The 15,552-nt window shown below is 32.4% G+C and overlaps 1 protein-coding gene across 1 annotated transcript in view; it reads right to left on the bottom strand.

Moving 5' to 3' along the window:
- The window catches only part of adgrb2 (adhesion G protein-coupled receptor B2), a 341,301-nt gene that overhangs the window by 200,371 nt on the left and 125,378 nt on the right, over positions 1-15,552 (bottom strand). The window contains 2 exon segments of the mRNA XM_073821334.1: positions 606-687; positions 690-769. Of these exon segments, the coding sequence (XP_073677435.1) occupies positions 606-687; positions 690-769 (162 nt within the window).

Consider the following 15,552-nt stretch of genomic DNA (forward strand, 5'->3'; position numbering starts at 1 on the left):
CAATATTATTATATTATATTATATTATATTATATTATATTATATTATATTATATTATATTATATTATATTATATTATATTATATTATATTATATTATATTATATTATATTATATTATATTATATTATATTATATTATTATATTATATTATATATATTATATATTATAATTAAAATATTGTTTTTATTATTATATAAACATTGTTACAATATTTTATATTTATTTATATTTTATATTATTTGATAATTTATTTATTTACTACTAGTGTATATATATTATTTATTTATTTATTTATTATACTAGTATTATATTATTCAGAAAAGGTATCTGGCATAAAAACTTCAAAATCCAATATATTATATTATATTATATTATATTACATATTCAGTAACTGATACAATAATGATAACAACAAAAACAATGTACATTATAGTTCTAAGATTTTGCATGCATATCTTATCTGCACAGATAAGTAACAACACATATGCAATTATTAGTGAATAAGACCCACTGTGATAACAGTGCAAAGGCAAAAGATACAGTGGGGTTGAGAAAGAGAAAAGAGAGAGAATACTGACAGATGAGGAAATGGAGATCAGTACTAACCGGGGCACACAGCTATATTGCAGAGTTTGGTTTGAACCTCGGGCCCTCCACAGCCCTTGTTTCCATGCTCGGGAGCACACAGATCCTGCTCCGGGTCCGAGTGCCACGGCCACACGTGACGGAGCACAGGCTCCACGAAGACCACTCCTCCCACAGCCCATGCACTGCAAACACCAACAAAACCACCAATGGGGATGAGGGAAGATGAATGGAGGTGGGCCGAAGGGTCCTTTAGCAGCCAGAGGCGAAACCCTGCCCAGCTGAGGAATAAAACCAGGAATGCCACCAACAGACTGGACCTCAAGCATCAAATGCCAGCCTTCAGATCAAGGGTTGAGGGCAGAGAAGGAAATGAAAATGAAACAGCATGTATAACATGAATGAGACGTCACTTATCCTGTAAGAAGGAGCACCAAAGTGCAAGAGATCAAGGCATGGCTGGAGCAAAAATAGATGAAATGCACCGTTTGATCATGAAACGTGTCCAATTGATAGTGTTCCTGCCGAGAGGATTTCAATGAGGTTGTGTCCCTGAAGGATTCTTTGACTGTCAATAAAAGCGATATGCGTGCTGTTTCGTTTTATGTTGAGTGACTTCCAAAATAAGTATTCCTTAGATGAATTCTTAAACTCTTTGTAATAGAAGTCATATGGAGATGTGGAACTTTCACGTATGACTCTAGTAATCGATTCCGGCTCTGTTCCAAAATATAGTGAGAGGCTTACATTCCAGCTGAAACTAAATCTCATAAGTGATTAAGTGATTATTTTGTAACATACAAAACTTGGGCCATACAAAAAAAGACTCAGCACACACTTGTTTTCAGTTTAGGCCATTATTTAAAACTTTTTTAATTTTTTAACATTTTCATATGTGCACACACATATACACAGTGCACATAAAACTGTTTATAATCACCCAAAAAAAAAAAAAAATAAATAAATAAATATATATATATATATATATATATATATATATATATATATATATATATATATATATATATAAACAGATTTCCACAATTAATATACTGAACCTATATACTTGAATTGTTTTGCTTTACAATAAATTTTATTACAGACAATTTAAGAATCCAATTAAAATCCACTATTCATTTTATGAATTACTAATTTTAAGCATAGATATACAATATATTCACAATATTTATAAGGCTGTATTTATTTAATCAACAAAAAAAGGAAAAATGTGAAATGTTATTACAATATATAATAATGGTTTCTATTTTAATATACTTTAAAATATAATTTATTTCTGTGATGCAAAGCTGATTTTTTTTTGCATCATTATCGTGTCACATGTTCCTGCAGAAATCATTCTAATATTTTAATTTATTACTTTTATTATCTATGTTGCCAAATATTTTTTGGAACCTTTGATACTTCAGGATTCTTTGATGAATAAATGTTTTCTATCAATATAAGTCTTTGCAATTACTTTTTTTAAAAATCTTTTGAAAAAAAAAAACATATTAATTTCTTTCAAAAAAAGAAAGAATAAAAAATTTACTCACTCCAAGCCTTTGAACGGTAGTGTATATTGTTAGAAAAGATTTCTGTTTTAAATAAATTATGTTCTTTTTAACTTTTTATTCATCAAAGAATCCTGAAAAAAAAAAACTATCACAGAAAAATATTAAGCAGCAAAAACTGTTTCCAACATTGATAAAAAAAATCAGCATATTAAAATTATTTCTGAAGGGTTATGCAACACTGAATACTGGCGTAATGATGCAGAAAATTCCACTTTGCATCACAGAAATAAATTAGATTTTAATGTATATTAAAATAGAAAAACCTTTATATTATATTATATTATATTATATTATATTATATTATAATTTGTTAAAATGCATATTATATTATATTATATTATATTATATTATTTTACACAAAAAATTTATTTAATTTGTAAAAAAAAAAAAAAAAAAAAAAAAAACACTTTGAACGGTGGTGTATACTGTTAGAAGAATAGTTTTCTGTTTTGAATAAATGCAGTTGTCTTTATTTTTTTTTCTTCAAAGAATCCTGAAAAAATGATCACAGGTTCCAAAAATTTTTTCCAACATTGATAAAAAAAATCAGCATATTAGAATGATTTCTGAAGGGTTATGTGACACTGAATATTGGAGTAATGATGCAGAAAATTCTGCTTTGCATCACAGGAATAAATTAGATTTTAATGTATATTAAAACAGAAAACCTAATTTTACATCATAATAACATTTCACAACATTACATTTTTTTCTGTATTTTTGTCAAATAAACAGCCTTGATGAGCATAAGAAACTTCTTTTAAAAACATAAAAACTTTTAAACAACAGTATAAATTTATTTTTATTTTTGTTTGTAAAATACACTATAATACACTTCTGACATTTTACAGACACAAACTTGGAGTAAAGTAATCATTTACATCCTTAAAAAAGGTTATAGAAATGTAACAAATTGGGTAATAATAATAAATTAATTTAAGTAGGCTACATATATTTAAATGACAATTGTAATATTTAGTCATATAATAATCTTCTGACATTTTACAGACATGAATTTGGAGTAAAGTAATCATTTATATCCTTAAAAAAGGTTATAGAAATGTAATAAATTGGGTAATTATAATAAATTAGTTTAAGTAGGCAACATATATTTAAAGTACAAATGAAATATTTAGTCATATAATAAACTTCTGACATTTTACAGACACAAATTCGAAGTAAAATAATCATTTATATCCTTAAAAAAGGTTATAAAAATTTAATAAATAATAATAATAATACATTCATTTAAGTAGGCTACATACATGTCTTCAATGACATACGAGATGTGAGAGAAATTAAATTTTAATAAGTATAAATACAGTATATAGTACACAAAATTTGGTGTGAAATGGTAAGTTTAATATTATTTAAAAGTTAAAAATTAGCTATTCCCGATGCATTCTGTGTTTATCACTGTGAAGGAAGGTAATGCTGCCTTTGAAATTCAAATCCATAATTATGTAATACATGAAACAGTCTTTACATTGGAAGCAAGCTCTTATGATGCCTTAAAGAAGGCAGCTTACTAGCTATCTAGGTTTTGAAACCAAACTTTTGACTGTGGGTTTGATGAGATGTTATGGCTGAGGGTGTGAATGACCTTTGACAAACCACTGCAGTGCGACACAGTTAAACTAACCACAAAACCACCAAGAAAAGCCTAACTGACTCTCTTTCTTTTATGTTTCCTCTAGACTATACTATAGAGATCTTTGTAAGCAGAAGAGCACATATCCATACTAAACTAACAAGGCAGTCAACATTTGATTATCTGAGTGAAAGCAAAAGACAGACTCTAATATAAGACAAGATACATATGGAAAACTGAAGAGGAGGAGGATGGAAGGGTGGGAGAGATTGAAAAGAGTGATTCGGGTATAAGGACAGAAAGAAAAACGCATCCTGACAGAGGATGGAAGGCAAGAGAATTGGCCAGGATTTGGAGAAAGGGGGCAAAAGAAAGAGTAAGTAAAAGAGACAGGGAAGGAGATTTTGGAACGAGCGGAGGAGAGATTGTAAGGCCTCCTCAGTGTAGAGCAGGGATGTACTGTGAATTATGCATGCTGATAAATAATTGATAGCGCTCTGTAGTGCAAAGCTCAAAGGAGCCATGGCTCAGCTGCACATACAGCATGAAGAATAAAAAAAAGCATGAAGTGAATAAGAGAGAGAGAGAAAGATAGAGGGGCTGGACAGGTAGAAAAATAGAGGTACTTGTTGCTCAAACAACTTGGACACAAAAGCCCACTTTCAGAGTCACTATTAGGCAACCAGTAACAAAAAAGACATTGATGCATTTAAGCCTCTAATTATCTTCTGCAATGAAGCCATTCATAAAAATCACATTTGACTGACCTAAAAATGGCTTACAGGTTCAGGTTTTAATAGGGTTGTGGAGAATAATACTGTAAAAGCAAATAACCGTCTAATCATGCATAGTAAGTAATTAGGATTAATTTGAATAAATACATCAAATTAAACGAATAAATAGGCTGAACATCTACCCAACTTTTAATCAAATTAATTTGATTAAACAAAAATAAACAGATTATATTCCTTTTAAGCATTTTAAGGTTAGTCAAACTGTCTCACTTCACAACTGCTTTCAAAATAAAATGAAAAAAAAAAAAAAACTAAGCTAAGCATGTATCTGAACGTGGTAGTATTTTTAAATTATTTATACAGTTTCATATATACTTAAAATGTATTTAAAACATGTATCTGGATGTGGTCAAAAATAAATGTAATAAAATTAAATACAATACAATGAAATATTTGTACATGTATATATAATTCCAGAAGCAAAACCAGTTGAGAACCTTATAGGCTTTAGAGTTTCAAGGGTCTTATCTGGCTAAAAAAAAGCTAAGCATGTATCTGGATGTGGTCAATAATAACATAACATAACATAACATAACATGGTAAAAAAAAAAAAATAATAAAGTACAATAATAAATAAAATAAAATAAAATGTATATTTAAAATGCATATCCAATGCCATAAGCAAAACAAGTTGAGAACCTTTTAATATTTTATTTGCTTAAAAAACAAAACAAAACAAAACAAAACAAAATAAAATAAAATAAAATAAAATAAAATAAAATAAAATAAAATAAAATAAAATAAAATAAAATAAAATAAAATAAAATAAAATAAAATAAAATAAAATAAAATAAAATGCTTAAAAAAACTAAATAATTAGCTGTCTGAACAAGGTCAAAAAAAGAATAAATCTAGACATGGTTAAAAAAATAAAATAAAATGTAATTAAATTAAATTAAATAAAAATAATAATAATAAAATAACAAATAAAATAAAATAAAATAAAATGGATATTTAAAATGTATATCCAATACCAGAAGTAAAACCAGTTGAGAACGTTTTAATATTTTATTTGCTTAAAAAAACAAAAATAAATAAAATAAAATAAAATAAAATAATAAAATATTTGTACATGTATATATAATTCCAGAAGCAAAACCAGTTGAAAACCTTATATTCTATATATACTTGCATAAGTTTCAAGTTACAATCGGTCACAAGAACAATGTTCTTTGACAACACTGACCACAAATTTGGTGCAATGCATTTTTGAATGTGTGCAACGATATCTGGGAGATGCAGCAGAAGAGATTTTTAGCACACAAAAAATTATATGTTAAATAGTTTTAGGAGACATTGAAATGCGCTTCTTATGGAGCTTGACAGCCTTTATATATATAAAATAATAATAATAATAATAATAATAATGCAGATTTGCATGAGTCAAAATTAAATTAACTTTGAACTTCTCCATGGCTAGCAAATCACTGGCAGTATATTCTTGCCTGGACTTCCAAACACTATTTCATTGGTAGTTTTAGCGGGAGGACGCTGTTGATTGCGAGCTGTAAAGGGTGAAACGTGAGGCCAGGATAACAGCACCGATTTTGTGTGGCATGGGGAGAGGTTGAATACTGGGCTGATGTGCCCGCAGTGCTCATTGCCTCGCTATAGACCACATTATGTACTGCGGTATCCATCAAATCACTGTCTGTGCTGCCTCATGCAGAGACCCAGAGCCCGTCTATCCGCTCCCCGCAGGGGGTGCCGATTCCTCCTATGGTGGAGGAAGCGAGAGAGAAATCTAAAAACAGGTACACACTGACCACCAGACCACATAGTCAGGGAAAAAAGCAGCAAAAAGGCATTAAGGTTTGATGATGAAAGGTAGAGAAGCAGACTAGACAGAGAGAAAAAAATAAACAGGCACAGAAAGAGATGTGGTTTGGGAACCGGGCGTGCGGGGCAGACAACAATCCTCAAACCAATAGATCAATGTCCCCTCAGAGCATTTCTAGAACCCCACCAAACTCTGCTCTGTGCCTCTGCAGGCTGCAGGCATTGTTCAGTGTTGTTTACATGTCGTAAATATTATTTATATCAGTTAAGACCAACAGCAACAGCTACTGCAGTTATAACTGATGCAGTTACCCTTTAAAAAGCTGTGATGAATGAGCTATCCTTAGATCCCTGTAGTCTGATGCATCACTAGATTTAAAGGGTAAAAACAAATGCATAGCACCACCTGTTGGTTCACAGATGCAACTGCCCCTTTTGCCCTAAGATTCACTGAAACACAGTGGTTGTCAACTGGTTTTTCCTAAGGAGCCACATTTCACATGTCTTGACTCAATGAATGAAATGAACACACAAAAATATCATTAAAATCATATATTATAATATATTAATATTCCATGAACTACATAGACCAAACATTATGCAAAATAATAATAATAAAAACCGTTATGTACACCGTTGAAGTCAAAAGTTTACATACACCTTGCAGAATCTGCAAAATGTTAATTATTTTACCAAAATAAGAGGGATCATACACAGTCCACATAAGAAAATAATAGTTGATTTTTAAAAGTTTACATACGCTTGATACTTAACACTGTGCTGTTCAATGATCTGAATGACCTGAATGATCCACAGCTGTTTTTTTTTTTTTTTTTTTTTTTTTTTTTTTGTAGTGATAGTTGTTTGTTAGTCCCTTGTTTGTCCTGAACAGTTAAACTGCCTGCAGTTCTTCAGAAAAATCCTTCAGGTCTCACAAATTCTTTGGTTATCCAGCATCTATACAATGACTGTGCATTTTTGAGATCCATATTTACACACTGAGGACAACTCAGGGATTCATATGCAACTATTAGAGAAGGTTCAAACACTCACTGATGCTTCAGAAGGAAAAACAACACATTAAGAGCCAGAGGGTAAAAACTTTTGAACAGAATGAAGACAAAAGTTAAATTTACTCTGATCTTCAAATTCAAAAAGTTTTCACCCCTTGATTCTTAATTGGTTCTTAATGCATTGTGTTGAATTTTTTTTTTTTTTTTATTATTATTTTGAGGGACTCATATGCAACTATTAGAGATGGTTCCAAGAGGACCTGGCTGCAGACATACGGCGAGTGGAGCTCCACCGGAAATACATCACCTCCACCCTCAAACCGAAAATACGTCACCTCCACTAATTTTTTTTTTTTTTAAATCAATTTATACAATTCGAATACAAACTTTAACGGCACATTTCAAAACATAACACATATTGCTAGTGTTGATACATCGATTTGAAAAAAAACAACTTTATTTTATTTTTTATTATAGCATATTAATTTAGCATCGCTACAATAGCGAGTTACAACGAGGTTATCATATCATAACCAAACTACTTGTAAAATTTCAATGGATGGAAAACATTGTGGAAAACATTATTTTACTGTGATATGTACATGTTGTTATTTTGTTTAAAATACAAATTGTGATTAAGATGTTTAATAAAATAACTTCTCATTTAATGTCCAGTGATATTATAGATCTACTGTTTTATTTACTGTTTTTACTGATTTAAAGTCTTTTTGCCTCTTTTAAGAATGTGTCCAAACCATTGAACTCGAAAGCTTTTAAAACTTTTAAAATTCTTGAGTCAGTTGTACATCTTTGAGGTGTCTTTTTCTCTTCAATATGTGTAATATATTGTTGTTCTGTGAAGCTCATAACTGTATGTGATGCTGTCCTTTGTTTGTTACACCGCAATGGTTATTATTAATGATATAAATAAATGTATATATAATTTTATTTGGAAAAATACACATCATTATTTGAATAAAAAAATACTTTGTAATCCACTTAATCAAGGTGGGCTAAATGTACTTGATTTTGAAATATCTAACACTATTTCTAAAATTAAATGGATACAAAATTATGTTCATTTAAAAAAGATAAATTATGGTATTATATCCCTAATATTATGTTTGAAAAAGTAGGTGGAATTGAATTTCTCCTTAATTGTAACTTTAATATTGGCAAGCTTCCCATAAAACTTTCCAATTTTCACAGACAGGCATTATTATCATGGATAATGATATACAAAAATATTTTTTTTTCCCCCTCACAAGTGCTTAATTTGGAATAATAAATACATTACACACCAAAATAAATCTCTTTTTTTTAGTTAATTGGTTTAGAAAAAATGTTTGGTTGGTTTCAAAACTGTTGAATTCTAATGGTCACGTCCTTACCTATGCAGAGTTCTTAAAAAAAAAAAAAAAAATCATTTCATATACCTGTAAAAGAGTATGTAATGTAATTAATGCCATTCCCTCAGAACTTAGAAAATTATTAGTAAATGATATAGATAAAGATCCAAATGTTGATCTCTGTCTTAAATTGAAAGGTATAAATATAAAATAAAAAAATGTAATAATAATTATCTTAGAAAGATTTGCCAAATTTTTATTGTTCATTTAGCCATTGGTTTATTGTGATTCATCATTATTGTAATATTTAATTGTGCAATAAAAAAAGATCTACTTTCTAAAATATATTTATATACACATATAATTTGCCACGGTAAACGTTTTAATGATAAAATGTACAGAAAATGTAAATATTACGAACATGTATATGTAACTATAAATAATACAAAACGAAAGATTAAACAATAAGTTTTAAATATGCAATGTCTTAAAATTTTGCCCGGACCATCAAGGCGACCGCGTCATGCCCGGACCAATATGGCGTAACATACGTCGGAAGTGGAGGTGACGTATTTCCGTTCTTGAGTGGAGCTCCACTCGCATCCACGGTCTGCAGCCAGACCCTTCTCGATGGTTCAAACACTTGATGCTTCACAAGGAAAAGCAATGCATTAAGAGCCAGGGGATGAAAACTTTTGAACAGAATGAAGACAAAACAAGGTAAATTTACCCTGGTGTTCAAATTCAAAAAGTTTTCACCCCCTGGTTCTTAACGCATTGTGTTTCTTTCTTTCTTCTTTTTTTTATGTTTTTTTTTTGTTTTTTTGTTTTTTTGAGGGACTTATATGCAACTATTAGAGAAGGTTCAAACACTTGATGCTTCAGAAGGAAAAACAACGCATTAAGAGGTGGGGGTGAAAACGTTTGAACAGAATGAAGACAAAACAAGTTAAATTTACCCTGATCTTCAAATTCTAAAAGTTTTCACCTCCTGGTTCTTAATGCATTGTGTTTCTTTCTTTCTTTTTTTTTCTTTCTTTTTTTGAGGGGCTCATATGCAACTATTAGACAAGGTTCAAACACCTGATGCTTCAGAAGGAAAAACAACACATTAAGAGCCAGGGGTGAAAACTTTTGAATGAAGACAAAACAAGTTAAATTCACACTGATCTTTAAATTCAAAAAGTTTTCACCCCCTGGTTCCTAATGCATTGTGTTTCTTTTTTTTTTCCTCTCTCTACCTTTATTTCATTGGTTTCACCCTCATGTCATCCAACCTGTCTATGTTGGCTTTTGCCTAACTTGGCTACTTCTACTAAGTGACAGATGAATTTATAGCAAAATGCTGTAGAGACGCCCAGACTTTGACGTCAACAACAAAAGCATTTTCTCCTCTTTTTTTAGAAGCTGATAAGCCTATTTATTTTGCTACCCTAAATACACTCTATTATACTATTATATGGTTTGTTGCATTTTGCCCTATTATAAGAGACCTGCCAGTTGTAAACTGAAGATTTGACACTTACATAGTGACAAACAATAATTACAGCTGAATAAATGCATGCAAAAAAAAAAGGAAGTTTAAAAAGTTAAAATGTAAGGTCATTAAATTACCAATAGAGATAGACGATTATAGAGTATGCTGTCAAGCATAATGCACCAAAGCCGTACCAGAATAAACAATAAGGTAATTTTTGCATTGAAACTAGAGCTGTGCTCCCATATGAGCAACCACATCATCTATAGTCCTGCACAAACAGCATTAATGTGCTGCTTTACTTGAGTATTCCATTAAATTTTAGAAAGGACTCACAGCCTTAAAAAACCTTATCAGGCTCTGAAGAGAACACAAAACAAAAACAAAACAAAACAAAATAAAATAAAATAAAATAATAAAAGTTCACTTAACTATGGCTCTTATTTGACTTCAGGTCTCATGAGTCATTTTACCTGTTTGAGATAATTGAATCAGATTTCATTTATCAATAGAGCCGTAAGCTTTGAACAGCGTTTCTTCATTAAAGTTGAGCAGATTGAGTTTGGCCTAGCGCTGCTCTGCTCTGCTGCCCAGACACAATGATATGCAGCAGCTCTAGACACATCCTCAAACGTATGGAGAGGAATTTCTTAAGGCTATCATGAAAAGATTAATTTAGATTTTGGCTTTCATTGGGACCAAGGTTTAGCATTGCAGATAACTTGTGATCTCGCCATGGAAACCTTTTGACTGATATCTTTGCCTTTGTTTGGAGAAAGAAAACCACATTCTTTCATGTTCGTTACAGAGGAGATTAGGGCTAGTTGTCGCGACCAATATATATAGTATTTTTGAGTAAAAATACCAGGATTTTCTGTAGCAGTGGTTTTATATGTATCAAACGTTTCATTAATTTAGTTATTTTTGTGATTTCAGTATTCTGAACTAAAATTGTAAAACCATTTATTTAGTTTTAGTTGTTGGGTAACAAAAGTCAAACTGAAAGACATTCAAACACTGAGTGCGTTTACATGGACCCTCTTAATGCGATTATAATGAGATTTTGGCAATATTGCGATTAAACTTTTCCTCATGTAAACGCAATACTTCGATTATAATAATGCGATTAAGCTCATAATCGCAGCAAGCATAATCGTATTAACATAGGTGGCGCACGCCGATTTTAATCGAAGTATACCGGCATGTAAACACCTTAATCGCAGTATTGCCGCTTTGACCAGAGTGCGCATGCGCTCGTGACTTACACGAATGACGTGCCACGCACTTGCAGACAGGGACTGCTCTACAAAGGGGCTAGGGGGCTATAGCCCCGTTAGAATTTTTAATATCTCGATTTAGCCCCCCAACCAGCTGAGATAGAGGAGTACTGCTGTCTCGTGCTGTTTGTCACAATATCCTTACACACGCGTCATGTGAGCGCAGTTTCGTCCATTAGGCTACATTTAATCCATTACATCAGTGTTTCACAAACTTTTTTTCTGGGGACCCACATTTTAAAGTCGATAAATCCTTGTGACCCAATAAACATTAGGCCCATATAGTTCATATATCACGAAGATAATTTATGCATTAACAAAATATGTATGACCATTTTTAAGGTCATACTTCCACTTAACTATTTAAAAGAGATACAGATATTTGACAAAGCACATTTTTTTTTTATTTAAGTAAAATGCAGATTTGCAGAAAATGCTGTTTAACACAAACACAATATTTATCTGTTATTTTGATTTCAAATCCAAAAGTGCTTTTTCAGCATTGTGATCGTCTTTTATCACAGTAAACTAATACAATAACAGACATATTCACGTTTAAATTCAATAAAAAACAACGTATTATTCAGTGCACTTGACTTCTAGATTTGTCTATTAAGTTGCTCAAGCAAGTTGCAACACATTTAAACAGAACATAGGGAAGCTTTAGCTTCCTTTTCTAATTGAAATTGGACTTTCAAAATTATTTTAATTAAAACTTACCACAGACAGAAACAGTCGGCTCTCATGCTTTTCTTTCGCACTAAATCTTTGTTAAAAACAATCCTTAAAAGAACTTTTCTACCTGGACAAGTGCACGTATTTATGTTGCATTTTTCCTTAAAACTGCACTTTTCCTTATTTTAAACCTAGCCAAAAAAGCCACGTGTTGACTTCATTTATATGCATTTATGGGACATTTTCGTGTAAATACGTTCATTTTTACAGCGAACAATGCGCTGTCACTTTAATTCAGCACATGCAGTGCTTGCAGCACAGCAAAAAATAGACTCTGCCGAAACGATCGCTGCTCTGCTGCAAACGTACTGCTTCTGGGACGCACTGCCGGACGGCAACCGCGTGCAGTGTGAACGCTCTAATCCATTAACATGGGTGGGGGAAAAATACACAACGCATACATACGCACTGCAGACGGAGTATGAAACAGGCGATGCAGAGCGCAGCTAATGAACAACAACAAAAAAGAAAGCAGAAGAAAACGACGAGCTCCCTCGTGCGGCGTATAGGTGAACTACACATATACATTTTAATCAAGAGTATATAGCCAAAGACTATAGAATACCCAAGACATGTCACTCGTGTAGTTTTGAATGGGGAAAAATGCAACGCTCATTATGGCCGCGAAGCCCCGCCTTCTTAGTGAAAGAGCCAATAGTTGATTAGAAAAGTCAGCGCATCACTGCAGCTGCCGTTAGAAGTCCCGGTTGCTATAGAAACAATCGGCGCTCTAAGACGTGCGCTCAGTACTGCGCATGCGCACTGGCTCATCTAGCCGGAAAAATAAGCGTTTTTTCACGCTATTGGAGCACAAGGAACCATATTTATGAGGCAGTTCTTGTTGGATTTCTTTGGAGATTTAAAATATGAAATTTAATCGTAAGCTTGGTGAACAGTTTTGGAGAATTTGATGTTTCCCCATTCAAACAGATAGGAGCTGCACTTGTATGCCCGAGAGGCGTTTCAAAGATGGCCGCCGAGTGACATGACTTGCCTTAAAGGGACTTTGATATAGCGCACTGAAAAATATTACTCGACTTGGCGACCCATACAAAATCTCCCGCGACCCACTTGTGGGTCGGGACCCCGCCTTTGGGAATGACTGCATTACATCATCACTAAGATTGAGACGTGCCGTTCATTTAATTTTTAATATAAGTGTAAAGTATACACAGTTGAATTACGCATTCATATGAATTGTGTTAATGTTGAGCGCACAACCCAGTCTCACGGAGCGCATGGTGCTGTCCAGCTTTGAAGTCTTTCCTTTGCATGTAACAGGTTTTTTCGTTGCTTTGTGTATAGAGCCCTGAATAGGCCTAAAATCTAGCCCAGCTCTTGGCAGAATTCTTGGTAATAGACTGGCCAGACTCCGACCCAAGATCGTCTTTTTGGCCACTTCTCCCAAAACATTTTTTTTTTTTTAGCTATTAAAATAGTTCAGTTTTGTATATAGGCCAAATGACAATGTAATTATATTTCGTTTCAGGTTTTTTTTTTTTAGTTAATTTAGAAAAAAGTTTAAAGCATTTTTTTACCGTTAAATATAGGCTGTTTTTTTTTTTTTTTTTTTTTTTTTTTAAGAAGATATGATGGTGAGTTCATATGCTTGATCAATTTAGCTTTCTTAAATCATCACGACTTGCCTAAAATAAAATCTATAGATATTAAAGAGTTCAAGCATATCAAAATGTTAGTTATAAACGTTTAACCTGTATGTGCGCTGTTATTAGACTCATATTCTATCGTCTGTGCGGAGAGTGGAGGCTAAATGCTCGCTTTACTGGACATGAAGTAGCAAGTGTGATCACTTGCATTGCAAACATCTTAAAATACGCTGACTTTTTTACACGTAAAGGTAAGAGTAATAGCTATTATTCGTAACTGTTAAGGATTTATGTATATTTGCGTGCCCTCACAAACAATACCAACAAATTGATGTGCTTTTTCTATAAAAAAAAAAAAAATGGAATGGGCTCTCTTCTTCAGGAACAGGAATCTTTAGGCAATCGTGAGGCAAATGCGTTAGCCTTTCATGTGCGCTTGATTGCGGATTTGTGGAACTCCTAAAAAAAATGCGCTGAAGGCGCGCTCACTGCTGCCCGTCGGGCTCGGGCTGGAATGCAGGGCCTGTTTTAAGTTTGTGTCTATTTTTTTCGTTCGTGTCAGTTTTAAATATAATTTAAAAGGCCGTTTTAAATAAAATTTAAATTATAGGCTACTTCTGTTAAATATGGTGTGTAGGCTACCAGAGCTGCTTTTCTTTAAAAAGAAAAAAGACACAATTTCTTCATTAAGTAACTTTTACGATATTTACACGAATATCGATTATTTTCTTAGCACCCCCACATATTGTACTAGCCCCCCGTTAGCCCAGTTAGAGAAAATATTCTGGCGCCTGTCTGTAGATTAGAAACGACGATGGCGAAAAAGGCGACACACTTTTAGGGAGCTTAGGAAACTGGACTTTGCGCGATATGAACATAATGCAATTCATTGACGGACAATAGGAATAATAGGAATAATGGAAATTCCATGTAAACCGGAGTGAAGAACTTTGCTCTTGACATGTAAACATCATAATGCGATTTAGTCCTTACTCTGATTATTGGAAATAATCGCATTATTCTTGCCCATGTAAACGTAGTCACTGATAAACTAAAGTAGATTTTAGCTGAAACAATTTAGTACAAGTATATTTTTCAATTAAAAGGTTTTGTTAAAATTTGTTATCAAACAAAAAAAAATGCTTTGTTAAGTTTATTATATTACCGTTTTTATTGATTATTTTTGGTTTTCTAATTGTTTAGGTATTTAAATCTTATGGAAAAGCCTAAATAGACTGTTTAAAAGTGGACATATCATGAAAATCTGAACTTTTCTGTGTTTATGTGTTATAATCAGGTTCTGCCAACCCAGAAAAAGTGAAAAAGGACAACCCTGTAACTGCAAGCTTGTAAAAAAAAAAAAAAAAAACCTAGCTGCTCAGATTTTGCTTCCCTCAGTGACGTAGGAAGGGGATCTTTTCACTTAAGGCACAGTGTTTTGTCTTCCCCAAGCGACAACGATGTACCAGTTCTAACACCATGGCAAAAGTTCAGGCAAAGCATGCTAACTGTTCTGTCTTTGGCTGCACAGACAAGTAAAGGACACTATTTAGAGTCCCAGCCTCAGAGGAGACAAGAGAACAGTGGATTTATTGCTTTATTTACTGTATATTACGCTGCTGCCACACAGCTCTAATTTAACCCTTAAAGGTATACCTCGGGTCTTTAGTGACCCAGGACGTCATTTACTACCCTCTCCCTCCTTCATTTTTTTAAATTTGACACCAACTTTCTTAGTATTCCTCAATCTATTTATTATAAACAATATAACA

Source organism: Garra rufa, chromosome 17, assembly GCF_049309525.1.
Source record: "Garra rufa chromosome 17, GarRuf1.0, whole genome shotgun sequence".
NCBI classification, from domain to species: Eukaryota; Metazoa; Chordata; class Actinopteri; order Cypriniformes; family Cyprinidae; genus Garra; species Garra rufa.